General features: G+C 48.1%; 2 protein-coding genes across 8 annotated transcripts in view; one reads left to right on the top strand and one right to left on the bottom strand.

Moving 5' to 3' along the window:
• The window catches only part of FBXL16 (F-box and leucine rich repeat protein 16), a 282,879-nt gene that overhangs the window by 42,248 nt on the left and 212,672 nt on the right, over positions 1-27,959 (top strand). For 3 of the 7 annotated variants that reach the window (XM_075898942.1, XM_075898941.1, XM_075898943.1), the window contains exons 1-2: positions 12,680-12,815; positions 22,633-26,881. The exons of 2 other annotated variants lie outside the window; for them this stretch is intronic. The gene's annotated coding sequence lies outside the window, so the exon portion shown is untranslated. Of the gene's footprint in view, positions 1-12,679; positions 12,816-21,613; positions 26,882-27,959 lie in introns of those variants that run through there. 2 more of the 7 variants (XM_075898944.1, XM_075898945.1) reach the window with 2 other exon arrangements.
• Positions 1,267-20,236, bottom strand: METRN (meteorin, glial cell differentiation regulator). Its single transcript, XM_006130052.4, has 4 exons — positions 19,725-20,236; positions 12,571-12,998; positions 9,824-9,883; positions 1,267-5,662 (listed from the first exon to the last, which is right to left on the bottom strand). The coding sequence occupies exons 1-4, from the start codon at positions 19,811-19,813 to the stop codon at positions 5,346-5,348; spliced, it is 894 nt and encodes a 297-aa protein (XP_006130114.2). The 5' UTR covers positions 19,814-20,236; the 3' UTR covers positions 1,267-5,345.

The raw sequence follows: 27,959 nt of genomic DNA, 5'->3' as shown, positions 1-27,959 counted from the left end.
TCTGTGCAGATAGGTTTAATAAATTATTAGTAGGAAGTATAATCATGTTACTGACATGAAGAGTATTGTACTATTGATGGTTATAAATACATCAGCAGAAGGTGTTCCAGAGGTTATAAGCAACCTGTTGCACTCTGTAACAATCAACTGTTTATTAACACAATCAACTACTATCCTTTTATTAAAAGAACCTTAATATAAAGTATGACTTCTAGTTTGTAATGAAGATCGACCATAGCAATGTCCGAAGAGCATGCTAAGACCCAAGGGGTGTAGCATATTTCAGAACAAGGTGAAGGTCCTGCACTATACATTGAAACCAACGCAGCCATCACTTGAAGTCTGAATGCTGCACTATAGCTACCCCCTGACTACTTTTCTAGTTCAGAGCAGACAGGTTCATTGACATCAGGGTAGGTTAAACCCATGGACTAAGGCTATCTGGAGAGTGCCGTAGAAGCCTCTTTCCAAATTGTTAAACTCTTACTGTTGTTAGTTTTCGTTAACTGTCCCCAAACTCAGTGGGTGCGTCTAGACTGGCAAGATTTTGTGCAAAAGCGGCCACTTTTGCACAAAAACTTGCCAGCTGTCTATGCTGGCCGCTTGAATTTGCGCAAGAGCACTGACTTTGTAATGTACAAAATCAGTGCTTCTTGCGCAAATACTTTGACGCTCCCGCTCAGGGATAAGGCCTCTTGTGCAAGAATACTTGCGCAAGAGGGCCAGTGTAGACAGGCACCTTAATTTTTTGCGCAAGAAAGTCCAATGGCTAAAATGGCCATGGGAGCTTTCTTGCGCAAAAGCGCATCTAGATTGGGCACGGATGCTTTTGCACAAAAGCACTTTTTGTGCAAAAGCATCCGTGCCAATCTAGACACTCTTTTGCGGAAATACTTTTAACAGAAAAACTTGTCCGTTAAAAGTATTTCCGCAAAATCATGCCAGTCTAGACGCAGCCAGTGAGTTTTGTTTCAGAACTACTGAGACAAGAACACAGTTTGACCCTCACCCAGTGTCCCCAGAAAAAATCATGGACACAAGGATTGCTAGAAATACTGATTTTTTCTAAATATGGCACTTCAGAACCACAAATGACAAATACAGTTGTTTATTTCAAAACACAACAATGAGAAATCTCTTTGTTACAAGTTATGCAGAATTAGAGCTTCCTTTCTCACCTTGTAAATAGAGATGATATGTATAAACTCAATTACATTCTCACAGCTATTGACTACACTCTACAGAATGACAACATCAAATGTGCCTAACAGTGTTTTACAGCTGTGGAGATGCATTTTATATTAAGATTTCACATTTTAAAAACCCCACACTTTACACAAAGTTTAGTTTAAAAAAATAACAAATTTGGTATTGTTATAACTTTAGTTCATATATGATGTCCCCACTTATAAAATATTTCTCCTTCTTCCCCAAATAGGCATTTTTGGATAAGAAGTGAGCCAGAATCATTTGAACTCATTAGCCTGAGGTCCCATCCATGCTACATAAGAAACAATGGTGGTGTAACCTACCTCCTGTAACCCTTTACAACAGACATTTCTCTGTGCTGCAGATTTTTTCACAGTGCAACCATGTGACAGATGTATATGCATTCACATCTACCTGAGGTTTGTAACAGTGCATTGTGGGAAAATCTGGGCATCTCTCATGATACCTCAAGAGGATCTAAAGTAGAGAACATGCTGCAGCAGGGAGACCAAAGCATGGTGGGCTATTCATCTGTACAGCTAAAACATTTTATGAACTGGTTATAAGAAGCCAACCATGTTCAAGGCTAGATCCTAACTGAGCCTATGTCTGCAGTACCACAGAAAATCAACCTAAAGTACGCAACTGAGTCAATGTACCTTAGGTCAAATTACAGTGGGGTCTACACTGCAGGGGGGTCAACAGGAGAAACTCCTCTATCTACTTACATTACTCTTCTCGACAGAGGTAGAGGAGCAGGGTTGACTGGAGAGTGATCTGGATTGATTTGGAGGATCTTCACTAGACCCGTTAAATCAGCTGCTGGTGGGTCAGTCTCAAAGCCTTGATCCTCACGGTAGTATAGCTGTAGACTTAGCTGCCTTGATTAGTAGCTGAATGTTAATAGTGTTGTGTGTGTAGATCCAAACCACAGTTACTCAGCTGTATCACTAGTGAGTTACGTACAGATGTGGTCGTCTCATCTCAAAAAAGATATTTTGGCATTGGAAAAGGTTCCAAAAAGGGCAACAAAAATGATTAGGGATTTGGAACAGGTCCCATGTGAAGAGAGATTAAAAAGACTTGGACTTTTCAGCTTAGAAGAGAGGAGGCTAAGGGGGGATATGATAGAGGTCTATAAAATCATGACTGGTCTGGAAAAAGTGAATTAGGAAAAGCTATTTACTTATTCCCACAATATAAGAACTAGGGGTCACCAAATGAAATTAATAGGCAGCAGGTTTAAAATAAACAAAAGAAAGTATTTTTTCACTCAGCACACAGTCAACCTGTGGAACTCCTTGCCAGAGGATATGATGAAGACTAGGGTTCAAAAAAGAGCTAGATAGATTCATGGAGGTTAGATCCATCAATGACTATTAGCCAGGATGGGTAGGAATGGTATCCCTAGACTCTGTTGTCTGTAAATGGGTGACAGAAGAGGGATCACGTGAGGTTTACCTGTTGTGTTCCTTCCCTTTGGGGCATCTGTTATTGGCCACTGTCGGCAGACAGGATACTGGGCTATATGGACCTTTGGTCTGACCCAGTATGGCCATTCTTAAACTTGGTTGGATGTAGACAAGGCCTAAAACATCTGGGCTTTACCAGCAATTTCCACACAGAATTAGGAGTTTGCTGATAGTTACCTGGTATGACTGATTTTTGTCCCAAACTCCCCTCAAACCTGCACCTTTAACTCAAAATTTCTGTTCTCCAACAAAGTGGATGTCTCAGTTTAAAATTGACAGTTTGGATCTCCTTCCCACACTCCCCAATAATCAAACAAAGAGTTTGCTTGTCTCTGCAGTTGTCCAAGTTCCAATTGTCTGTGACACAATGGCCACCTAGAAAAAAAGACCGTCTTCTCTCGATTCTTACTCCTATTTCCTGTTCTATGATGACAGGCTTCTGCTTTCTTGCTATCTCTATCCAAGACCTTTGTTTCTGCCAGAATGCTTCCATTAGCAGCTGCTACTTCCCCAATTTCCATCACCAGTGGTAGGTTATGTATGTGCATATTGGGACCAATGCCCATACTTATACAGATTCCCCAAAGGGACTCCTCACAATGTTGCAAGTCCATTTTCTACAATACACACAATTCTGGTTGGCAATTCTGTATATTTAACATAAGCTGTAGAAAGACAAACCTGTGGTCCTCAGTCACATCTGGCTCCCAAAGCTGCCATTAATTTATGGTGTCTGTTATAGACAAGCCTTGTCTTCAAACTACAAGTGACCCAAACTGTCATTTTAAAAAAAAGTGGGCTAAATACCTTTGCAAAGATTTCACTGCTGTACATACTGGAGTCATACTGTACTGCCTGCTGGATCACTTCACACTGACATTCACAGAGGTTCTTCCCCTGTCAAGGTCCACATATGATGTTTGTAGATCAGAGACAGCACAAAAGTGATGCTAAAATGAGGTCAGCTTCTTTAGTGCGGAGATGAAACCAGATAGGAACACCAAACTGAAAGTCACCCAACGGTGGGAAGAGTTTGGAATCTGGATTCAGATCCAAATATCGTAGTTTAGGCCCACTTCCATTAAACTGATTCAAACCAGAAATCTGGATCTGTAGCAGAGCTCTGTCTCTAAAATCCCCCAATCTTAACATGGGCCCACCTCTGCTTTAAAGTTCCTGAGAAGCTGTTTGGTGGTTCTGCATTTTGAGTGTTTCTGAAGGCAGGAACCATGCTAGGTTAGCGGGATAGAGGTAAATGTGAAGAGAGGTGGCACCAAAGTCTATGCATGGGACTTTGAGTGAGGGTTCTGCTGGCAGGAGCTTGAAGAGTAGCACGGAGCTTGTGTATAAATGTACATAATGATTTAACCAAAACCTAAGAGCTGCTAATGTCTTTCCCTGCTGGCAAATAGAAACTGCTTCCCCGACATCCAAAACCTGTAGCTGGTAAATTTCCTTCTCCCCAGGCAGGTACAGTATGACACCCATGTTCTGCTCTGCTACCACAGGGTAAAGCTGGACCCCTCCAGTGAACGCTCCCTAAATGTCAAGGACACAAGACACCTGTGAAGACTCCATGGGGCATCTTTTTGGCAACCGGGTTGTGAACCATGAATTTATGTCTGTTCAGAAGCCCACCAAGCAGATATTCCCAGCCCTACTCTGACTCTCCTCCCATAGCTCTGTTGTCCACCACTGTCTCACCACACTGTGTACAAAGCAGTATCTTCACATTTCTACCCAAACAAATATTAAATGGAATGTAAACATGATAGCTGTCACTTCCTGGGTCTTCCTCCCCTCACTGGAGGGGTGAAGCTTCTCTAGGGGAAGGAGAGGGAGCAGGACCACTTCAGAACAGATGTCATGGCAACAAGGCCCCACTTCTGTGAAGCACATAGGTTCCTAAATACCTTTGAGGCTCTGGGCATTAGTCTTTTTGAAGTCAACGGGACTGACAGCTCAAGAGCTTTGCTGAATCAGATCCTATGGTGGGTCAAACCTGGTGGAGTTAGCATGCCTCTTTATTTGGGCAGGATTTTCCCCTGCCTTTGGCTAGTTTTGCCAATGCCTTTTCCATATTGTGTTGGTATGTTTCAGTGCAAAACGAGGTGCAGAGATGGTCATGCATTGATTTCCAGGTCCAGTGATCCATCATCTCCCCACACTCAGTCCACTTCGATACTTGGTCTGAACAGTCACAACATTGCAAGAGAGTCCCTCAGTGCTGGGACTTACCTGGCAATGAATCTTGGGATAGTAAGGATGACTTAGCTGCCATTTCACTGGCATTTTTGTCTATTCAAGCTGCTTAAAGGGATGGTTGACTACAAGTCCTGCTCTCCATTAGTCAGCTGTTTGTGTTACTGTTCCCCACATGGGAAGGGTTTAATTTCCTTTATGTTACTCAACATGTGCCTGATCCTAATCAGCAATCTGGGGATCTCCTGCCAGGATCCAGGTTCCTGGTAGCACAGAAGGTACCCTACAACTCGCTTCAGCACAGAGCATGTGAAGTAGGAATGGGAACCACTGCAGGTGGGTATGGGATGGGGAGAATTCTTGCTATCCCCAGGCTGGTGAATGTGAGCTCTTGATGGCACCATTGTTTAGCTGGTGATCTCCATGCCTAAGGGTCAGGCTGAATGCCCCTGCTATCATCACTCAGTCCAGCAAGACTTCACAGGGGTTCTCATGAGCCTGGTGTGCAATCTCGTAGATGCGCTGAAAGTCTTTGTAACGGGGAGCACAGCTGAGCCAGGCCTCCCCAAAGTGCAGCCACCCCATGAAAAGGAAGCTGCCGGGTCCTGGTTTCACACCACACCGCAGCAGGGTGTGGATGCTGCCCATTGATTTGCTGGATTTACTGACAGGCTGGAACAGAGTGAATTTCTGCCGGTGAACCCGGGTGGCACTCACGCTGATGACGGATTCTTGCCTCTCGACATCATTGGAGACAGTCCGGATGTTGCCACGAATGACTGAGGGAAAAGATGGTAGAAGAGGCACAATTACTCACTAATTCAGAACTGGGAACTGTTGCACTGCTGTGGCTTCTGCACCGTTAACTGGGAATATTTGGCTATCTGGGAAAAATGGACAAGGTAGCACAAGTAACCCAGTCAGTGGACCAGCCTCTTGTCACTGGAGACCCAGGCCCAAAGCCTGATTTATTTATTCAGTCCACAGGTAGGTCTGCATGGGGATTTAGTGCTGAAACAGCTTAAGGGACTGCAGATTACACTGGAGTTGCATTATAGATTTGTAAGGTAAGGAGGGACCACTGTGAGCATCAAGTCTGATCTCCTGCATAACACAAGCTAGAGAACCTCTTCCATGAATCCCCCTAAAAGTCTTAATATAGACCAGGGCTTTGTGGGTTTTTCTGTGCTTATGCCCCTATAATGCAGCAGATGGAGGTCAAGTGCTGTGTTCCAAGGGGATCATCAACTCCCTCACCCCCTCTGCTCCTGTCAGGATATCACTCCATGAAAGGATGGCTGGTATGTTTAGTGAGAACATAAGAGAAAAGTCCTCTTCACACATTCCCCAATCTGGATATTCATAGGAATTTCCTAGTATTCACAGTTATGTATTGAGATAAAGGTCATGAAGCCTCATGCTTCAGGACATGAACTGATCACCTGTGAGGATAAGGAAGGGATTTCCCTCTCTCTGCACATATTATGTATAATACTGCACAATTAGCTAGATACATTCTAGTGGGGTTGGCCTTCCCTGAATCAGCGGGTATTGGCCTCTGCCAGACCACTTGATGGATTTATGGTCTGATCTAGCATGACAAATCCCTTGCTCTTATATTTGACTTCTTCATTGCCATGGCAACTCTGGCCTGGGCAGCCAGTGACCCCTGGCCCACCTTCTGCAGTTTACAGATGCAAATCAAGAAGCTAATGGAGCTAACGGCGCATGCAGGAATAATTAGCAACTGTCCACTGTGCCAATGTCCAGTGAGAGCGAAGCCGTTCTCCGCTTTGCGATCACAGCCTGGGACAGAGTTCCTTGGCTTAGTTCTGTCGGCAGCACTTAACACAGGCTACCTGCACCTGCTGCTATCCTGCATTTGCCTGCTCTGCTAGCTCCAAGTAGGCTAATGAAGAGGCAGGAACATACGCCAGTGATTGGTTTTGTTTATGGTTGTAAAGCTGCCACAGTGGGCTCTCTGTCATTCAACATGAACTGCCCCTTGTTTTGCACAGCATTTGGAAAGCTTGTACTGTGAGTAGCTCCCATGCACATGCTCTGTCGTATCTGGACTATGCCCAACTCTGTGTGTGCTTCTATAAGGCTGGGAAGGATGAAAAGATGGCCGCTTCTTCTCATTTCAAGTTCCTGACCCCTGTGCTGTGGGTGAAGGGGCTTTTCTGCTTTGCCTATGCCATTGAATTTTTCCCTTTTCATCTGTTTTTATTTCTGCGCCTATTATGTCACTGAGAAGCCATGTGGAATACAGGTTTTTATGAAAGATTCAACACAGAGTATATTAAATAACAAATCTGTGGCCACACAATACTTCAGCTTTCATTCCACTCCTTATCAGAGCAGGTGGGAACATTTTTAAGAAAATGACTTGTACTGAAATATGCAGATTTATTGAAGAGGAAATGTTTTGCAGAAATGTATCAGTTTAGCCTAGTTTCACAGGTAAGGCTTTTTTTAGCCTAAGGCTCTCTGGTCACAGCTGAGGAGGGAAGAGGACCCAGGTCAGAAAGCTCATGTTTTCCATCCAAATCCATATGTTTCAGCATGATTCAGCTTCTCTAAAATATGTGTAATGTTGTTCTAATGTGGAAGAAAAATAAAGTTCAGAACCTTGAGAGCTGCCCTGGAATGAAATTATTGCCATCTAGACAGCACTAGTGCTTACCAAAGATCTCTCAGAACTCTTTGGCAACACTGGGAATAGATTTCAAGGCTTTTTAATCCACTAGCATAGTTCCTTACCACTTGAGGTAAGAAAGGGTAAGTCTAGACTACACGGCTCTGGCGACAGAGCCATGTAGATTAGTTTACTAGACATACCCAAATGGAGCGGCGATTTAAATAATTGCCGCTTAATTTAAATTAAAATGGCTGCCGCGCTGTGCCGATCAGCTGTTTGGTGGCACAGCACTGTAGTCTGGACGCTCCGCGGTCGACATCAAAGGCATTTCTCAACCTCCCCGGTAAACTTCATCCCACGAAGCATACCGGAGAGGTCGACAAATGCCTTTGATGTTGACCGCGGAGCATCCAGACTACTGCACTGTGCCGCCAAACAGCTGATCAGCACAGCGCGGCAGCCATTTTAATTTAAAGGAAGCAGCAATTATTTAAATCGTCGCTTCATTTGGGTATGTCTAGTAAACTAATTTACATGGGCAGAGCCATGTAGTCTAGACATACCCTATGACAGCTAAGGAGATTCTTTGGGTATGTCCAGACTACACTGTTATTTTGAAATGAAATAAAGCATCCGCACACAAAATGCATTTTGAAATAGCATTTTGCTATTTCAAAATAGCACGTCCACACTGAGTGGACTCTGAATCGCATTTAAGGCTGGCAAGAACCAGTTCCAGCAGGGCTCCAGGTCAGGACTTACTGTGTAGGGCTGCTGTCTGAGGCTATCTGAGGTCTGTGCTTAAAGGGACACCTCTCCCCCTGGACAGCCAGTTCTCAGGTTTCCTTGTTTGCTTGTCTACCTCGATGAGGGACAGCAAAGCATTTTGTCTCTGCATGCTCTGATTGCCCTCACTCGGGATACTGCAGCACTCTGCAACATGAAGCCAGAGCTGCCAATGGGCACTCTGGTGCTTCTTGTGGACACATTGCTGTGACCCGGGCTGCACTTTCTGCAGGCTGCCATCTGGGAGGTCCATCGGGGGGCTGTCAGTATCCAGGAGGCCCTGTGGGAGAACTTCTACCCTGAGGAGCACTAAGTGCCTCCCTAGTCTGCCCCACTGGGGGCTTGTGCTTCATTCCTTCCTCACGTCCTTCCACTTACCCCTCCCTAACCCCCCTTCCTGATGTCAGATAAAATACACATATTTTCATGAACACAAACTCTATTTAACAAAACTTGGGGGGAGGGAATTAAACTCTGGTGAGACTGGGGAAAGGAGGTGGGAGATGGGAGAAGAGAGGGGAGGGAGAAACCTGGAAGGGGGAAGCAAGGGGAAGAAGGGGGAGGGGAAGCTCAGGGCTCAGGGTTGGGGGTCTCGCAGGACCAACTTGATTTTCATGCAAACCTGCTTCTGGGTTCGCTTGTGGCCTTTGGTGGCCAGGCTGGCAGCTATCCTGCCATAGACAGCTGCATTCCTCCGTCTGGTGCAGAGATCATGGATGTTGGGAGCAATCCCCCCCCCCCCCAACCTGAATATGGTTCATGATCTCCACTCTGGACCAGGAAGACGCCCACCTTCTCTGGGCCCTGGCAGGCTCCTGGGAGCTGACAGACTGCTCCTGGGGAGCGGTGGAGGGCTGGCTGCCAATAGCTTGCTGGCTTATGTTTTGGGGCCACTGGGTCAGGGGCAATGACTGCTGGCTCTGGACTGGCAGGCTTGGAGCTGGCACAGGCACTGTGGCCAGAGTCTATCCCTTTAAGGGATCCGGGAAGGGCGGGCGGCGGGAGAGCAGTGTTCTTGGTTGAGGCTAGGGTCACCCTGGGAAGGCTGGAGGCCCCCTATTTTGAAATAAGAGTCTACACAACACTTATTTCGAAATAGCTATTTTGAATTTGGTGTTATTCCTCATAGGATGAGGTTTACCAAATTCTAAATGAGCGCTCCACTATTTAGAATTTATTTCAAAGTAGCGGTTTGGTTGTGTAGACGCTAGGAAAGTTATTTTGAAATAAGGGCTGTTATTTCAAAATAACTTTGCTGTGTAGACATATCCATAGGGCCCATGACACATAACAGAGCTCTTCTCATTCTTTCTATAGAGGCCCATGGTAAATAGCATTGTGTATGTCATGTGCAGGCTAGCATGTGTCCTATCATGGGGACATCAGAGACTGGATTTTTCTTTGTTCTGTGTTTAATTCTTGATATCCACTGATGACAAACACCCCAGATTCCTGGAAGAAACCCCTTAGGGGAAGAGAATGTGATTGCAGAAGTGGCAGAAGCTGTACTCACCAAAGTCACTAGTGCAAATGGCCATCAAGATCTCGGTGTCATTACATGGCCGGCATGCCCCTGCAGCATCAAAACAGAGAAGAGTTACATTGGAAATGAGGGCCAGGCTTTCTGCTCACATATGCTCTAAGCAGGGATGCTTGCTAAGTCCTGTTTGTTTGCTGGTGCCACACAGCATGGCCATCTGGCCTCCTCAGACCACCGGGTGCCTCAGGCTCTATCTTTATTCCTGCAAGAGTTGCTCTGCTGCCCTGTGCCTTCTAGAGGCTCCCTTCCCCTGGTAGTTGGCCTGGTGGAATGCAGCATCCCTTCCCCCTGCAATAGCACCTGGCCAAGGGAGGTGGGATTGTGCATTAGGGTTGTTAATTATTGGTTAACTGAATAGTCGATTAACCTCATGAATTCTTATCAGTCAACTATTCTATAGTCCCCGGGGGCAGAGCCAGCAGCCAGCACAGTCTGACCCTACTCCCAAGGAGTCCCCAGCAACTCAGCACTGCTGCTTCTGTATCAGAGGCAGCATCACGGGGTGCCAGGCAGGAGCTGGTCTGTGAGGGGAGCAAGTTTAAAAATCAGCTCCCTTCATGGACTGGCTGCCTGTTGCCCTGCACTGCTGCCTATGATACAGAGGCAGCATGTAAGGGCTCTACTCCCATTTTGCCCACAGTCCCACCCAATTCTGTCCGCTCCCCACTGCAGCTCTGACTCTTATTCACTGCTTTCTGCCCCACTGTGGCTCCAAGCCTAGAGATGCTCTGTCTACACTGCTGTGACCCTGGGGTTGCAGCAAGAAGTGACAGCTCTTCCAGTCCCAGTCAACTCAAGATAGTTGAGTCCCAAGCAAGCTGTGAAGAGCTTTGAGAGGATCTCACAAATCTGGATAACTGGGCAATAAAATGGCAGATGAAATTCAGTGTTGATAAAAGTCAAGAAATACACATTGTAACACATAATCCCAACTATACATATAAAATGATGGGGGCTAAATTAGTTGTTACTACTCAAGAGAGATCTTGGAGTCATTGTGGATAGTTCTCTGAAAACACCCACTCAATGTACAGCAGCAGGCAAAAAAGCAAACAGTCACTTTGAAACTGAACTGGTGAAAGCCATGAGTGGGGAGGGGCAGCCCCTTCCATTGATGAGGCATTCTGAGCAGGGCCATGAATATTATTTCTCAACAAGGGGAAATGTTTCCTCTCCCCCACCCCCAGTATTCTTTAATAATTGCAGTGACTTACGCTGGCAGCAGCGGAAGGCAATGGCATGTTCCTCTTCTGTGATCTAGGCTAGAGATGGAGTCAGGGATTTGGTTTGGGCCCAAATTTCCCTGGGCTGTGACTCCTATTCTATGCATATTCCTCCCTGGTTCATACAGGCTGAGAACCCAGAGTTGAAACAGAACTTTTCAGGTGTTCACGGTGCTTAGGATTCAACAGTTGGTTTCTGTCCTCTTACAGACAGACTCTGGTTGTCTCTAGGCTTGAGGTTCCCAGCCCAGCCTTTGTGGCTGGTGTTGCTGTTAGGGTACCTTTACATGGGGTGATGAACCTGACTAGAAAAGACTGGCTCCCCAGGCAGGGTGGGGTATGCTCAGCCTGTTGTTAGCTCTGTGGAAACATACTGCTAATTCACCCAGGCCACAGCTTCCAGATCTTTGTACTCTTTCCTTGACCCAGGGCCAGCTCTGCTGCCCTTGGAGACTCATCCTATGGCTGGGAAGGAGGAGGGGGAGAGAGGAACCATTGCTGCAGAGCTAGGATACTTCCTTTCAAATCTCCTTGCCTGAAAACCCAGTCATGCTGATCCTGTGTTTAGGGTTCCCAGGGCCCTGCTGAGAGCAGCCCTTGCCATTCCTGGGGGTGGAGGTGGGGGGGGGGGAAAGCCCGTGTCACCACAGTGACCAGGAGAACCCCTTATGTCTGAGATGGTTGGATGGCAGGGATATCCCTCAGGACTTTCATTAGCTCAGCTGTGAGGCAGCTGAATGGATTAAACATGCTGATAGGAATTGCTTTGAGACCCTCCTCTGGATCCTGGCTCTGCTCTTTAAACACGCTCAGGCAGAGAGGCCAGATTGGGTTACTGTCCCATCCCTGTCCCTGACAGGAGGTCCACACTGGGCAAGGTCTTCAGCAGTCAGGGGCTGGAACCTCCTGTAGAATATACCTGTTCGTAGCCTGGAGAGACAAGAAACCCAAGAAGACTCCTACTGACCAAAGAGCTCCTACTGTGTAACAGTTACATGGCTCAGAGCCCTGCTAACACTGTCAATAATTGACCCAGTCTCAGTGCTATGACTCAAGCAAAACCTCCTGTCATCTTCATTAATCAAGAGGAATTCTGCCTGAGTGTGAACTGAGCAAGAGCTTGAGGACTGGCCCCTTGTTAACTAATTATCCTGTGAGGTATGTCAGCAGTGGGAATCTAAAATACAAAGAAGTGGAACAGTTTGCCCAAGGTCAGTCAGTGCAGAATCAGAAATAGAACCTAAGGCTCCTAGGTCCTCTAGCCAGCCTCTCTCTACAAGAATGCACACAAGCCTAGATTTTTAACTGGCTCTGTTAGAACAATGCAGTAAGGACTCAGCCTGCTGGAGCAGCTCATGCCAGGGCACTGCTGTGGTGGATCTCACCCTCCTTGCCCAATGAGGGAGGAGACTGGCAAAGTGACAAGACAGGAGGCAAGCAGTGGAGTTGGTTAACACGCCTGGCATTGAGTGGATCCCTGACACGCTGGCTATTTACCTTCCAGGCTGAGGCTGCTGGAGGGCAGTGAGAGGCGTGAGTTCCAGTCTCCCCGCAGCTCATAGCGGAAGGCAGCAATCCGACGGCTGATGTCCTGGTGCAAGGTAGACTGAAGAAAGAGTGCCACTTTTTCCTGGGGCAGCCAACTGAAGCAGCGCACCCTAGGACGGAGGGAGGCATCTGTCTCAGACAGCAGAAGTTCCAGGATCCCATCCCTCTCCAGATAGATCTGAGCTCCTTGGAAGGTGCTGGAGGGCTTGATACAAGTGGTGATCTGCCTGGGGCTCTTCCCTTTGGCTGCGGTGCTCATGGGGAGGCGGGGGGAGAGGCTGAGGCGTAAGGCTCCAGCTGGGTACAGCCACTCAAGTAAGCCTTCAGCACAGTGTAGAGAGATCTGCTCCACGCTTTCTGATTCCTGGGACAAGCCACTGCAGGAGGAGAACGAACACATGTTACTATCATACTAGCCCTTTGTCAAAAGGATCTCCATCCCAGCATGCGCCAGGACCCTTTCAGCTTCCAGTGGCCCCACCAGGCAGCAGGATTAAACCAGCTTCCAGTGGCCATAGCTACCCAGCACAGAGCCCACTTGCCCAATAGCCCAGGATATGTCTACACTCCCACCCTAGTTCAAACTAGGGTGGTAATGTAGGCAACCGGAGTTGCAAATGAAGCCCGGGATTTGAATTTCCCGGGCTTCATTTGCATACTGCTGGGCGCCGCCATTTTTAAATGTCCGCTAGTGCGGACTCCGTGCCCCGCGGCTACACGTGGCACGGACTAGGTAGTTCGGACTAGGCTTCCTATTCCGAACTACCATTACTCCTCGTGGAACTACCATTACTCCATGTGGAACGAGGAGTAACGGTAGTTCGGAATAGGAAGCCTAATCCGAACTACCTAGTCCGTGCCACGTGTAGCCGCGGGGTACGGAGTCGGCACTAGCGGACATTTAAAAATGGCGGTGCCCGGCAAGATGCAAATGAAGCCCAGGAAATTCAAATCCCGGGCTTCATTTGCAACTCCGGTTGCCTACATTACCACCCTAGTTCGAACTAGGGTGGTAGTGTAGACATACCTCCTGTGAGAAGGACCGAGACCCTGATACTCCAAGGTGTTTAATTTAGGTGCCTACATCCCATTGATTAGACGGGGAGATAAGTGCTTAACTCCCTTGCAGAGTCTGGGTCTTAGTGACTGAGACGCTCCATGCCAAGGTTAGAATGTGGAAGCACAGTTTGTAACAATGAGTCAGGCTGACCACTCTCCTGACTGCTCCTCTTGTTTTCCTGCTCTAGTTCTGGGCTGGTTTCATGCCTGCTTGCTCCTTTCTTGTGGAGCAGCCTCAATTACTGGCCACCCAGCTATTCCAGGTGGAGATGGGCCTGAGTCAGACCCTGGATTCCCAAATCTGCCCCCTTCTTCAAACTTCTGAGCTGTCCCCCATTTTACTTTGGGTGTTGAATCCAGATTGTCTCTGAACACCCTGATACTTTGATAAAGTTGAGATGCAAACTCAGTACTGGGGGGCGCCTTCTCTACTTGTCTCTAGTAGGGTACGTCTACACTATAGCGTTAATTCAAGTTAACTATTTCAAATTAAGCTAATTCGAATTAACACATCTACACACAAAACCTATTTAGAAATAGCTTTTTGCTATTTCGAAATAGCGTGTCCACTCTGAGTGGACCCTGAACCAAAGTTAAGGCTGGCCAGAACCAGTGCCGGCAGGGCATCAGGTTAGGACTTAGCGTGTGGGGCTGCTGCCTGAGGCTAACTAAGCTCCGTGCTTAAAGGGACCCTACCCCCACCCCAGACAGACAGTTCTCAGGGATCCCCGCTTGCTTGTCTACCTGGGTGAGGGACAGCAAAGCAGTCCTGTCTTGGAGTGCCCTGAGTACCTGCACTTGGGACACCACAGCACTCGGCCACATGGAACCAGAGCTGCCCCTAGCCATGCCGGTGCATCTCGTGGGGTCGTTGCCATCAGCCCAGCTGTATTTGCTGCAGGCTGCCATCTGGGGGGGGGGTCCATCGGGGGGCTTTCAGGATCCAGGAGACCCTGCAGGAGAGCGTCCACCCTGAGAAGCCCTCAGAGCCACCCCGGTCATCCCCACCAGGGGTTCGTGCCCCATTCCTCCCTCACGTCCTTCCACTTACCCCGCCCTAGCCCCCCTTCCTGATGTCAAACAAAAGACACTTATGTTCAAAAATAGAAACTGGGTTTATTGAACAAAACTGGGGAGGGAGATGAACCTCTGCGGAGACTAGGAAAAGGAGGTGGGAGAGGGGAGGGGGAAACCTGGAAGGAGGAAGCTGGAAGGGGGAAGAAGGAGGAGTGGAAGCTCAGGGCCCAGTGTTGGGGGTCTCGCTGGACCAACTGGATTTTCATGCAAACCTTCTCCTTGGTTTGCTTGTGGCCTTTGGTGGCCAGGCTGGCAGCTATCCTGCCACAGACAGCCGCATTCCTCCATCTAGTGCGGATATCATGGACGTTGGGGGCATCCCCCCCAAACCTGAATCCACCGTGGACCATGAAGGTGCCTGCCTTCTCTAGGCCCTGTTAGGCTCCTGGGAGCTGGCAGACTGCTCCTGGGGAGCAGTGGAGGGCTGGCTGCCCGTGGCTTGCTGGCTCAAGTTTTGGGGCCACTGGGTCAGGGGCTCCGGTGGCCAATGCTGGCTCTGTACTGCCAGGCTTGGAACTGGCACAGGCACTGTGGCCAGAGTCTATCCCTTTAATGGCTCCAGGGCTGGGGGAGAGGAGAGTAAGTTTTCCTGGTTGTGCTCAGAGTGGCCACCAGGGCTCCCTGGGAAGGGCTGGAGGTCCCCTATTTCGAATTAAGTGTCTACACAGCACTTAATTCGAAATAGCTATTTCGAATTTGGCGTTACTCGTAGAATGAGGTTTACCAAATTCGAATTAAGTGCTCCACTATTTCAAATTAATTTTAAAATAGCAGTTTACATGTATAGACGCTATTAAAGTTAATTCGAAATAATGGCTGTTATTTCGAATTAACATTGCAGTGTAGACATACCTGTAGGGATGTTAGGGTATGTCTACACTACCACCCTAGTTCGAACTCGGGTGGTTAATGTAGTCAATCGAAGTTGCAAATGAAGCCCGGGATTTAAATATCCCGGGCTTCATTTGAATCTTGCCGGGTGCCGCCATTTTTAAATCCCCGGTAGTTCGGACTCCGTGCCCGCGGCTACACGCGGCATGGAGTAGGTAGTTCGAATTAGGCTAATTCGAACTACTGTTACTCCTCATGGAACGAGGTGTAACGGTAGTTCGAATTAGAAAGCCTAATTCGACTACCTACTCTGTGCCGCGTGTAGCTGCGGGCACGGAGTCCGAACTACCGGGGATTTAAAAATGGCAGCGCCCGGCAAGATTCAAATGAAGCCCGGGATATTTAAATCCCGGGCTTCATTTGCAACTTCGATTGACTACATTAACCACCCTAGTTCGAACTAGGGTGGTAGTGTAGACATACCCTTAGATAGCAGGTAATAGAATAGTCAAGTAACTGCATGAATTTTTATTGGTTACTCAATTATTCTATAGATCCAAGGGATGGGGCCAGTAGCCAGTGTGTTCCAACCCCACTCCCAGGTGGGAGCCGGTCCACGAAGGGAGTAAATTTAAAAACCCAGCTCCCTGAGCAGATCGGCTGCCTGCTGCCCCATGCTGCTGCCTGTGATACGGAGACAGCAGCGTGGGGTGGCAGCAGTCCTTGTCCATAAGGGTTCAAGCTCCCCACAGACAGAGACTGTCTCGCCTCCCCTGGAACAGCCTCAGTCAGTGGCAAGCCTGGGCCAAATGTGGACTGGAGCTTTTGCCGGGGACCAGCCTCTGTCCATAGTGGGCCCAAGCTCGGACCCTACGAGCTTCCTAAGTAGCTTCAAAACTTTTAGAGCAGAAAGAGTGTGACAATGTGAGCACTTCTCCATTCTTTGAACTATCCACTTGTAAGCAAGCAAAATTCTCAGCAGGAGGTGGAAGGGTATGGGTCTTTCATCCAGATTCACCCAGTGACTGTCACTTGACCTGTTTTTACTCCTTTGTAGTTAACTCATCTGTAGGAGAAAACCTTGAGAAACAGAAGCTGCCACTGAACTATCTGGGAAATGTGTTTTAACATGCCCATGGTGCTGCCATCTGTAGGCTTGGCTCTCCTATCTATAAAGGCATTTTCATAGCTGTTATGCTGTCTCCCATCATATTATAGAACCATAGAGTTCGAAGGGACCACAAGGGTCAACTAAGATTTGTGTCTAAACCATCCAAGACTGATGGCAAACCAGACTCCTCTCATATTGCTTCAGAGGGATAGCCAAGTTAGTCTGTAACTGGAAAAACTTAAAAAACAATAAAAAGTCATGCAGTACCTTAAAGACTAACAAAACGTGTAGATGGTATCATGAGCTTTTGTGGGCACAACACACTTCATCTGAAGAAGTGGGTTGTTCCCACAATAGCTCATGATGCCATCTACATGTTTTGTTAGTCTTTAAGGTGCTGCAAGACTGTTTGTTGTTTTTTAAGTTTTTCCTTTCATATTGGTACTTCAGCATGGCTTAGAGGTCTCATACTGGCCCCACTCTGCTAGGCCCTATACAGACATAATGAAAAGCGGCTCCAAGCCCAGAGCTCTTACAGTAACTCTGCTTGACAAATCTTGTCTTGCTTTCAGTTCTGAACAATGTGGTTTTAAATAGCAGTTTGGCCTAGGAATTCTGCAACCTCTCAGTAAAATCATGTCAAAGAACAATTCAGCTTGGCTGCATCTAGACTGGCATGATTTTGTGGAAATACTTTTAACGGAAAAGTTTTTCCGGTTAAAGTATTTCCACAAAAGAGCGTCTAGATTGGCATGGATGCTTTTGCGCAAAAGCATCCGTGCCCAATCTAGACGCGCTTTTGCGCAAGAAAGCTCTGATGGCCATTTTAGCCATTGGGCTTTCTTGCGCAAAAAATTAAGGTGCCTGTCTACACTGGCCCTCTTGTGCAAGAGAGCTTATCCCTGAGCGGGAACGTCAAAGTATTTGTTCAAGAAGCACTGAATTCTTACATTAGATCGTCAGTGTTCTTGTGCAAATTCAAGCGGCCAGTGTAGCAGCTGGCAAGTTTTTGCGCAAAATCTTGCCAGTCTAGACGCACCCCTCATGTATTAAAGCAGCCTGCTTGGAGGCTTTTATTTGGGGACTTTCATTTTCATTTTCCAATTTTCACTTATTTTCTCATGAAAGTAGGAAGCATGGAGTATTTGGAAAGAATCAGTTGCTGCTGCACCCAATTTCATTAGTCACTATTGCCATTATTATGAAGTGCAAAACAATTAGGTAAGTTGGAGAGGACAGAGAATCAAGAAACTTCAAGTGGCAGAGGTCTGTAACTCTCACTTGTCCCTGTCCTCTGCAGGCAGGAAGATCAATGTTTAGTTCTAGGGGGCATTCCATAAACATGAGAAAAACTAACCAACTCCAGCACTTTCATTTCTTTATTCCTTTTTCCTTTCCCTCCACCTTGTAAAGAAAAAAATAATAGGCCTACAGCCCTAGGATTCAATAAAACAATCAACACACCGAGTAAAATGCATCATCTCAAAGCACAGAGAAGCTGGACTAACCAGAGGGAGGGTTTATGTGGGTGCAGAGCCCATAACTCTGCTAGAGGACACAAGATGCTGCCCCTCAAAGAGAGATGGTTTAGGACAAGCCTGGGCAAAATATGGCCTGGGGGCCAGTTCTGGCCTGCCAAGCCACTGGATCCAGCCCGCAAATGCAGCAGGGAGCCTCAGGTAAATGCCTTGCTTGCCCCACACTGTGCCCCCCCTTTTCCCCCTATACTGCTCAGAAAAAGCTGCCGCAGCCATTTCTATTTCTCAGCTGTGAGCCCAGAGGAGGGAGGAGTGGTCCTTCATGCACTGCTCTGCTTCCAGCACAATCCCATTGGCCAATTTCTGGCCACTAGGAGCCGCCTGTTTGAAAAACAGGCAGCTCACAAAGCACCAATGCCCCTTCCCCTCAGGCTCTCATTCACCAACACACTTGGACCCTGCAGCCTGTGCAGGGGCAGGCAGGCAGGCTGGCTGCCTGAGAAACCTGCTGGGCTGCTGGCCAGAAGTCACCCAAGTAAGTCTCCCAGCTAGAGCCTGCTTCTGGAACCCCAGCCCCTCCCTCCCCCCAAACCTCTGTCCCCCTACCCCACATAAGCCAAACCCTCTGTCCCCTCCTGAACCCATACCCCCTCCCAGACACTGCATCCCAATTCCCTGCCCAAGATAACAACCCTGCACTCCTCCTGCACCCCACTCTCCTGCCCCAGATCACAACCGCGTCCTTCACCCAACTCCCTCCTGAACCCCAATCCCTTACCCCAAGCTCCCTTCTGCACCAACCTGCATCCCAGACCCAGCACTACCTCCATTAATATAATGGAAGAGTGTGGCTCATTAAGTGCCCCCCCCATCAAAAATTACTGTCCACCCTTGGTTTAGGAGGTTGGATATTGTTCTCTCAGGATGGATTAACTTAAAATCTTGTGAACTTTCAGCTAGCTTTGAGAGAGATACTTTCCCTCTCTGATAGCAATGGAGGGGTGGGGGGAGGGAGAGAGAACCAACCCACCCTCTTTTTAGGGGAAAGCAATATCTTTTTCTCAGAGGCTATGTGGAAGTTAAACTCAATCAACTGAAGATGGCTGCCACAAGGACTGGAATTTTCCTTTTCTCAAACATAAAACAGAAATTCAATATTTCCTTGGGCACAGGTTAGTAAGAAGAATGCCAGCTTCTGGGTTAAAGCTCCTCTCCTTGCTTTTCACCGTTAACGTGAGTTTACACCTGACTGCAACCAGGATAGGCGAGAACAGAATCAGATCCCCTGTCTTGATAGTTAGAGCATAGCAGCTCATCCGGAACACACGTTACCCCATCCATCAGCTCCTTTCTTAGACTTAAACTCTGCTGCACGAGCCTTTCAGGCATTAATAACCACCCGGCCATCCAAACACCCACTGAAGACAATGGGACTGGCGAGTCGGAGGCTGCATTATTAAGAGAAAGTATCGGAGTTTCTGGACAAAGCAGACGGTTTCCCACCGTAGAGCACATTTAGCACAGTACGAATGGTTACTCATCCGTACCTCCCCCTCCAGCTGCAGTGATCTTCTGAGAAACTGCAAAGGACCGTCTCCAGGACTCCAAAGCAGAGAGCCCACAGCACCCGAGGCATCTTCCCCGAGCTCTCTTCTCCCAAGAAAGCAGAAGGAGGAATCACATGCCAGAGAGAAAATCTTTCCCCACCACCGTGCGGGAATGTTCTTGGAGAGCTAATGCCTTTACGTCCCCGCCATCCATCTCCCCAGGCCGCCTCCGCAAAAGTTCTCAGGGTTTTCCTCCCGCTTCCTACTAGTCCGCAGGGATGCTGCGATTCAGAGCCAGGGAAAACGCAGCGAGGATGAAAGTAGCCAGAGGGCTCATAGTGAAGCGAACTACCGTGTCCGCAGGTTGCTGGTCAGATTCAAGGAGGGTGGAGTAAGGGTGAATGCGCGCGGGCCGGAGGGAGGAACAGGAGGGAGATGATTTGTGATTCTCCAATTGGAACAGGGATCGGAAACTTTCAGCCAATCGGAGCCGAGAGAAGGATGAGGCGTGGGCTCCCTTTTCCCCCATTAAGAGGAGGAATTTGAGAACAACATAATGAAATAGGAAAAAAGAGTTAAAATGATCTGAAGTGATTGTTGTCCAGATGGAGGGTTCAGCGCACAGACAGCCGCTGTTGTGCACAGTGATTTGAGGGAAGGTGGATGCTTAGTTTACATGCACATGCCTGTGTAGCTTTTACCTTAGCTTCCTATTTGAATTCTCCCGTTTGAACGGAGTCAAACTATAGTGTCACTTTTAATCGTCCAGTTATTCAGTATATCCATTTCATGAGTTTCATCAGTTGTATCTTTCCTGTCTCTTTCTCTCTCACACATTTCTCAAGTATGTCTCCTGTCTGGCCGTGTACACACACATGTAAACTTGTTTATACACATATACAGGCAATCCCCAGGTTACTACAAGATAGGGACTGTAGGTTTGTTCTTAAGTTGAATCTGTATGTAAGTCGGAACTGGCGTCAGCCGCTGCTGAAACTGATCAGTTTAAACCGTGGCTGAATCTGGATGCCAGTTCTGATTTACATACAGATTCAACTTAAGAAACCCAGGCGTCCCCAAGTCAGCTGCTGCTGAAACTGATCAGCGGCTGATTCCAGGAAGCCTGGGGCAGAGCAACTCTGCCTCGGGCTTCCTGTAGTTAGCCGCTGGTCAGTTTCAGCAGCGGCTGACTTGGGGACACCTGGGGCAGAGCAGCTGGGGTGCTGCTGGGTTGCTCCAGTAGCGCGGCTCCTCGCCTCTACTGGAGCAACCCAGCAGCACCCCAGCTGCTCTGCCCCAGGCGTCCTGATTCAGCCGCTGCTGAAACTCACCAGCAGCGGCTGAATCAGGACACCTGGGGCAGAGCAGCTGGGGTGCTGCCGGGTTGGTCCGGAGCGGCGCTGCAGGACCAACCCGGCAGCCCCCAGCTGCTCTACTCCAGGGGTAGGCAAGAAAAGCCTGGTCTGCTGGGGGGGGCACTAGCAGACCTGGGGGACAGGAGCAAAGCCTTGGAGCACGCCCGCAGTGGGACAGCCCAAGTGCGCCTGGGCTGTCCCGCTGTGGGCGTGCTCCAAGGCTTTGCTCCCCATCTCCCTGCAGACCAGGGAGACGGAGAGCAAAGCCACGGAGCACGCCCGCAGCGGGACAGCCCAAGCGCGCCCGGGCTGTCCCGGTGTGGGCGTGCCCCGTGGCTTTGCTCCTGTCCCCCTGGTCTGCTGGGGGGGTCCAGCAAAGCCGCTGGACCCCCCCAGCAGACCAGGGACACCAGAGCAAAGCCGCCGCCTGGGCGGCTTTGCTCGTTTGCCCGGGAGCAAACCTGCCCAGGCGGCGGCTTTGCTCGGGTGTCCCTGATCTGCTGGGGGGGGGGGGGGTCCAGCGGCTTTGCTGGACCCCCCCAGCAGACCAGGGAGACCGGGAGAAGCTTTTCTCGCCCCGGAGGACACGGGTGGCGACCTGCCGCCCGTGAGCTCTGGGGTGAGAAAAGCCCCGTTCGTAAGTGCGGATCCGACATAAGTCAGATCCGCGTAAGTCGGGGACTGCCTGTATACACAAAGATATACTATATATGTGTGTTCATGCATACATATATGTAATTCAGCAAATTAAAAATTGGTGAATTTTTTTTAAGCTCTTCATTTGAAATGTGACTTTTTGCATTTTCATTATACAGGGAAGTAAGACAGATACAGGTGCACTGGACATTTCAGAGAGGGAACATTAAAAATGGACACACACAGTAGTATTTATTCCAATCCATGCAAAGATTTTATTTTTTACTGGTGAACTCAGAGAAAATGTTAAGTGCTAACCACAACTTGTAAACAAACCCCTTTCTCTCATACATACACACAACATGAACAATGAGACTTTTGCACATAGAATCTGACTGCCCTGGGACTATTATTTATCTTCGAAAATGTGAATGTCAAATCTGTGGTTTTGAGGTAAGCTAAATGGAAAATGCCAGCTTGGGTAGACCTAATCAGGATGCAGTTTGTTTGAATTGTAGATGGTATTTGCAATATAAGTTAAGTACTGTAATATAAAATTATGCATAAAGGGACAAATTTGATGTCCCTGCTCTGTTTTTACTTCATCCTTATTCATATCCTGAAGCCAATGAAGCTGTGTACAATCTTAGGAAAGGTTCGTATAATCTGATCGTCTGACTTTGTAAGAGGAATTTTGTCTGACTTGGATACTAGGTGGGCCAGGTTCTGAAGTTCTAAGTCAAGCCTTCTTTTTGTCTGTAGCAATGCAATAGAATTACATTACAGATTATTTGTTCAGAGCTTTGAAAACATACAGAGAATGTGTTCCTCATTCCACAGTTATTACTGTTATTAGCTTGTTCAGCAGCACAGCATAAAACTTTTCCCTCAAATCTGTTCATAATGATTTTTTTCAGATGCTATTGTCCCAGGTCTACAAGCCCTGCAATTAATTGAGTTTCCATTGGAGTGACAGCCCGCCAAAATGTTTGAAATAAACATGGCACAATTGCAATGCAAAGATACAGGCAAGAGAACAAAGTCTCTAGGGAGAGGGTGGAGCAGAATGGAAATGAGGGATTATAAATGTGGATAGAAGAAAGAAAGAGAGAAAGAAAGCGGGGAGGGGACAGGGAAGGGGGGAGTAGTGAACAGGAGGCTGCAATCTGGCTTCAGAGTCCTCGGGCCATGAAGTGATACTGAAATAAGTCAATCTGTTGGAATCCATAGAAAATGAGTCCAGTCTGTGTGTGGTGACATGGTCCAGTATTGTGCTCTTGTTAGATACTAAACCAGCAGCAGAAGAAGTTTAAGGTAGAACAAGTCCTGGGAGAAAGCTTCTAAGTAGAAAGAAGCCAGAGGAGAGATGCACACAGAAGGATACTCTTGTTATTAAATTAGTGTCCAAGTGTGCTCTGTCTGCCAGAGTCACCATCCCAGACACAGTGACGGTCAGCCCAGAAGCCTGCATGTTTATTAGGACTATGTCTAGATTGCAAGCTTATTTCGGAAGAAGCTTTTCTGGAAGAGATCTTACGGAAAATCTTATTTTGAAAGAGAGCATCCACACAGCAAAAGCTAAAGGAAAAAGTGATGTGCTTTTTCGAAAGATAGCATCCACATTGATTGGATGCTATCTCACATTTAAGTTGTGATTAGTATGGACGGAGTGTCCACCAGAGCACCTGTGTTGTTTCCTGGAAGCCTCTTCTTTCAAAAGAACTCCTTCTTCTGCATCCACACACATCTTTTTCTGAAAAAGCTTTTTCGGAAAAAGGCTTCTTCCTTGTAGAAAGAGGTTTACCGCTGTCGGAAAAAACCCTCAGTTCTTTTGACTTTCTGTCGAAAGAACACAATAGCAGTATGGATGTAAGTATAGTTTTTCTGGAAAAATGGCTGTTTTTTCAGAAAAACACTGCAGTGTAGACATACCTATAGCAGCCCACATCCTATACCTGCAGCCCACATCCCTATAGAATCTGAGCATCTCAGATTCATTAAAGAGTTTTATCCTCACAACAACATTGAGAATAGGCATAGGGTGCATTAAATGATTTGCTATAGATTACATGGAAGAGCCCACCTGAGCCAGAAGCTGAACCTCAATCTCTTGAGTCCTCCCAATCTCCTATCTACTATACTAGATCACCCTTCCTCTCCTTCCATTAATAGGGCTTGACAGCTTAGGTGGCTGGCACTCAGCTAAGAACAGCCAGAGCCCATTCAGAGCCCAAAATTTTCCCAAGTTTGAAGGGAAAGGTTATGAGTTTAAGAGAGGAGTTATTTAGCAGCCTCAGACAGGGATGCCACTGATGGGGGCAGTGCCCCTTGGGATAATGGGCATGTTGGCCAATGCGTAGTGAGTACTACAAGTTTAGTTCATGCGCCTGGTGAAAGCATTGTCTTTTTCAACACTGTTGTTTGTCTTCAAGCAGGTGTATTTTGCAATAGACTGAGACAACTTATCCTTTCATAGTCAGTGCAGCAACTGCTCCTTCCTTCACTGTGATGACAAGGATAGATCTCAGCCTTCCTGCCCCAAACCTGCAAGCCCTCTTGGGCCATAGCATGAGCTAAACCAGAGAAGAGTTTCTATATCAAAATGATTTTTTTTGAATGGCTCCTCTGTGCTACTGTGTCAAAGGGTAAGTTGTTGTCTATAGCGTGGTGTTTGTGGTGTGCTTGCTACCACTTGTGCTCTTGACAGTATAGGGCCTATGATATATCATTGGTCAATTCTAATTCCATTCACTAGATGGCAGCAGTACACATACCTAATAGCTAGTTCATCACAGTGTTTTCATTTCACAATGGCATACTACAGTCAATGTCAAATACTAAATACTTTAAAAACTACGAAAAGATCACACTTAACATGCACATACTTACATCTTCAAACTTTACTTTTTACATGAGACCTCATATAACAGAGGTGTGCATTAGCCTCATTTAACTGATGGGGAAGCTTAACCAAGAGAGCTGAATCGGGCATGTCTAAACTGCAGTTTGACACCTGCAGCTGGGTTAAGGTGCTTTTAATTGCTTTGAAGCCTGAGTTCTAGGACATTCTGAGGTGAGAGGATCCCAGAGCTCAGTCTGCAGCCTAAGCTTTATCATTTGCATTGCAATTAAACAGCCCAGCAGCCTGAGCTCCAGCCAAATCAGCTGGCACAGGCCAGCTGTGGATATCTCATTGCAGTGCAGCCATACCCAGTCTATCTTGCTGAAGGTCACAGTACAAAGGCAGTGGAAGAGTGGGGTTAAGTGCCAGAAGCTTATGAATGAGGGTGCGTCTACACAGCAGGGCTTAACTTAAAATAAGCTATGCAAAGTGAGCGACATCAATTGTGTAGCGTGTTTCAAAATAGCTAATTTTGAATTTGGGAATGTCTACACAGCACTTACTTTGAAATAGAGCACTTTTCCTGTGACTTCCCTACTCCTCGTACAAGGAGGGTTACAGGAGGGAGGAGGTTCCATGAGGTTTAACTGGTAATTCGAAGTAAGGTTTTTTTTTTCAGAATCGCCCTTCTCTGCCGCGTGTAGACGTGGGCAGTTATTCCGGGCTAGTCAATTTCCAAAATGGCGACCGCCCAGGAACATGCTAATGAAGCACGGGATATTTAAATCCCGCGCTTCATTTGCAATTTCGGTTGCCCTCATTAGCCTCCCTAGTTCGAACTAGGGGGCTAGTGTAGACAGACCCGTAGGGAGTGAGGTCGGAGTACAGGGACCACTGCCTGGCAAGAGCACTGGATGGACAGAGTGGTTCTCATTATTTAGGGCCCCCCAGTTGGATGGGGCCTCTGGCACAGGCCTCATTGGTCCAGTGGCTAATTTGCCACTCCCGTCTCCACTCTCCCCTAGGTTTGCTTCCTTTAGTCAGGAGGAAGAGGAACTCCATGGGTGAGGAGGGAATGGACAAGTTGGCTGTTGCTCTGGTTAGATGTTTCTCCTACAGATGTTTTATTTTGGACTATACTATGTCACCCTGTGAGGACCTTTGCCCAGACTCTGCAAGTAAACACTAGCTGTACTGCTAGGTAGAAACGTCCACTGGGGCCTGTAAGCCTCAATTGTCAGAGTGTAATCCCCCTCCTCCACCCTCTTTGTTGGTTGCTGAGGCTCCTATTGTGTCCAGTATTCCCAGACGGCAGCCTGTAACCAGGGCTCTTTCATTAGCTATTTAACCTCTGGCCTGCAGCTGACACAGCTGTGCTCTCAGGGAGTAGGCAGCTTTACTGCCTACTGGCATTTCTTTTGTCACAAGCAGTCAGCTACATTTATTTGAAAGGAGACATGCACAGGAGCTGCAGCCACCACAAGTGCTTGTCACAGCATCACACCCACAAAAGCCTGCACAAAAAGCTCTCTGGTTTTCCTCTGATCTCATGCAACCCTAGTTCTGGGCCTGGGCATGTGGACTTGGCTCCTCCTTCAGCCATAAAGTTCTAAAGCTTAAAGCTTTTATCTGCAGCCAGATTGAGATAGCAGTAGCCATTAGCTGTAAAGCAAGGAGTCACACACCACATTCCCTCTAAATTACACTAAAATAGTGTTATCCCCTGTTCAGGAGACCCTATCCTAATGGCACCCACAATCACCAGATGAAGAAACTGGTCTCAAGATGGTTAAAGAAAACTTAGTTTGCCAGCATTTTGTCTGGCAAAAGTTACTTATCTTAGTTGTGGTTGTGGAATCCTCATTCTGTGATTCTGGCCCTCACTTTCCTATTGTTTGTTTGTAGGATCTCTGTCTTTTAATTGTTTCTGTCTGCTGTATAATTAATTTTGCTAGGTGTAAAACAATTAAGCTGGTGGGTATGATTGGTTAGGTAATTCTGTTACAGTATGTTACGATTGGTTAGTAAAATTTTAATAAAATAATTGGTTATGGTATAGCTAAGCAGGACGCAAGTTTCACTATATAAACTGGGGCATAAGAAGGAGATCAGTAGGAAAGGAAAAGAAGGAACAGAAAGAAGAAGAAAAGACCTGGAAGAAGAACTACCCTCCAGAAGATAGGAAAGACATGGAAGAAAATACAGCCTAAGCTCAGAGCTGCCAAGAATCTCCTGTATGACCAGGACATGCAGCAACCCAGAATTGAGACGAGACTGACCATGCTTGGCCATCAGGAGAAGTTTGCCTGCCTTAATCAGGATTGGTGAGCATGGCACTGTGTGTTTAGCATGTGTATTCTGCTTGCTTGGTAACTGCTAATAAATAGCAAAAAAGGATATTACTGCATAAGGCTCTTTCACTGGCAAAAGAGCCTGCAAACCTGCAGGAATTACTCCCCGAGTCTTAGGAACTGGGTAAGGACGGGTATTTAAATTAAGAGGGTTCCACCTTGAGCCCTAGGAACTGGGTAAAGGGGTGTGTCCCTAGAGCCGTGGTCCCCAACACGGTGCCTGCGGGCACCATGGCGCCCGCGGGGGCATTTCCATGCACCTGCCAGGAGCTCGGGGCTGGCCTGGCACCGGGCGCGCGGCGCTGGGAGCGCCGGCCCCGGGTGCGCAGCGCTGGGCGGGGGGAGCGCCGGCCCCGGGTGCGCGGCGCTGGGCGGGGGGAGCGCCGGCCCCGGGTGCGCGGCGCTGGGCGGGGGGAGCGCCGGCCCCGGGTGCGCGGCGCTGGGCGGGGGGAGCGCCGGCCCCGGGTGCGCGGCGCTGGGCGGGGGGAGCGCCGGCCCCGGGTGCGCGGCGCTGGGCGGGGGGAGCGCCGGCCCCGGGTGCGCGGCGCTGGGCGGGGGGAGCGCCGGCCCCGGGTGCGCGGCGCTGGGCGGGGGGAGCGCCGGCCCCCGGGCATGCAACTATGGGGGGGCCGCCCCCGGGCATGTGGCTATGGGGGGGGCCGCCCCCGGCGCCCGGCGGGCGAATGGCCCCGCCCCCTGGCGCCCGACAACCTTGAAAGGTTGGGGACCACTGCCCTAGAGAATGTTGTGTGGGTAACACAGCTATATAACGTGTTATTCACCTGGCAGAGAGCAGGTGTGTTTCCATAGGTGACAGTGTCCATGCCTCAGATTCAGGGGAAGAAGTATGTGTGCATTGTTCCAGCATTCTTCTCCAAGAGTCCCCAAATGTGGTGGATTTTAGACAGACGGGGTGTGGACGAGGCACAGGCCTCAGACTGCATTGTTATATGTGTTTGGCATAGTAGGGAGGCGGAAGCTGTGAGGAGAATCTGCAGAGCTTCTGGCCAGATGGGACACATGCCCACCAGCTTTAGAAATGTTGCATTTT

This window comes from Pelodiscus sinensis, chromosome 16, assembly GCF_049634645.1.
Source record: "Pelodiscus sinensis isolate JC-2024 chromosome 16, ASM4963464v1, whole genome shotgun sequence".
Lineage (NCBI taxonomy): Eukaryota > Metazoa > Chordata > Testudines > Trionychidae > Pelodiscus > Pelodiscus sinensis.
Note: the sequence above shows the minus strand (reverse complement) of the source record. Positions and strands in the feature narration are given on the sequence as shown.

What these genes read in the sequence shown, in the direction of transcription:
- METRN (XM_006130052.4), bottom strand. Translation starts at nt 19,813, where the DNA reads ATGCCTCGGGTGCTGTGGGCTCTCTGCTTTGGAGTCCTGGAGACGGTC. An exon ending in CAGCAGCCTCAGCCTGGAAG is followed by an intron (nt 9,884 to 12,570) that starts GTAAATAGCCAG and finishes TTGATGCTGCAG; the next exon opens with GGGCATGCCGGCCATGTAAT. An exon ending in CATTTGCACTAGTGACTTTG is followed by an intron (nt 5,663 to 9,823) that starts GTGAGTACAGCT and finishes CTTTTCCCTCAG; the next exon opens with TCATTCGTGGCAACATCCGG.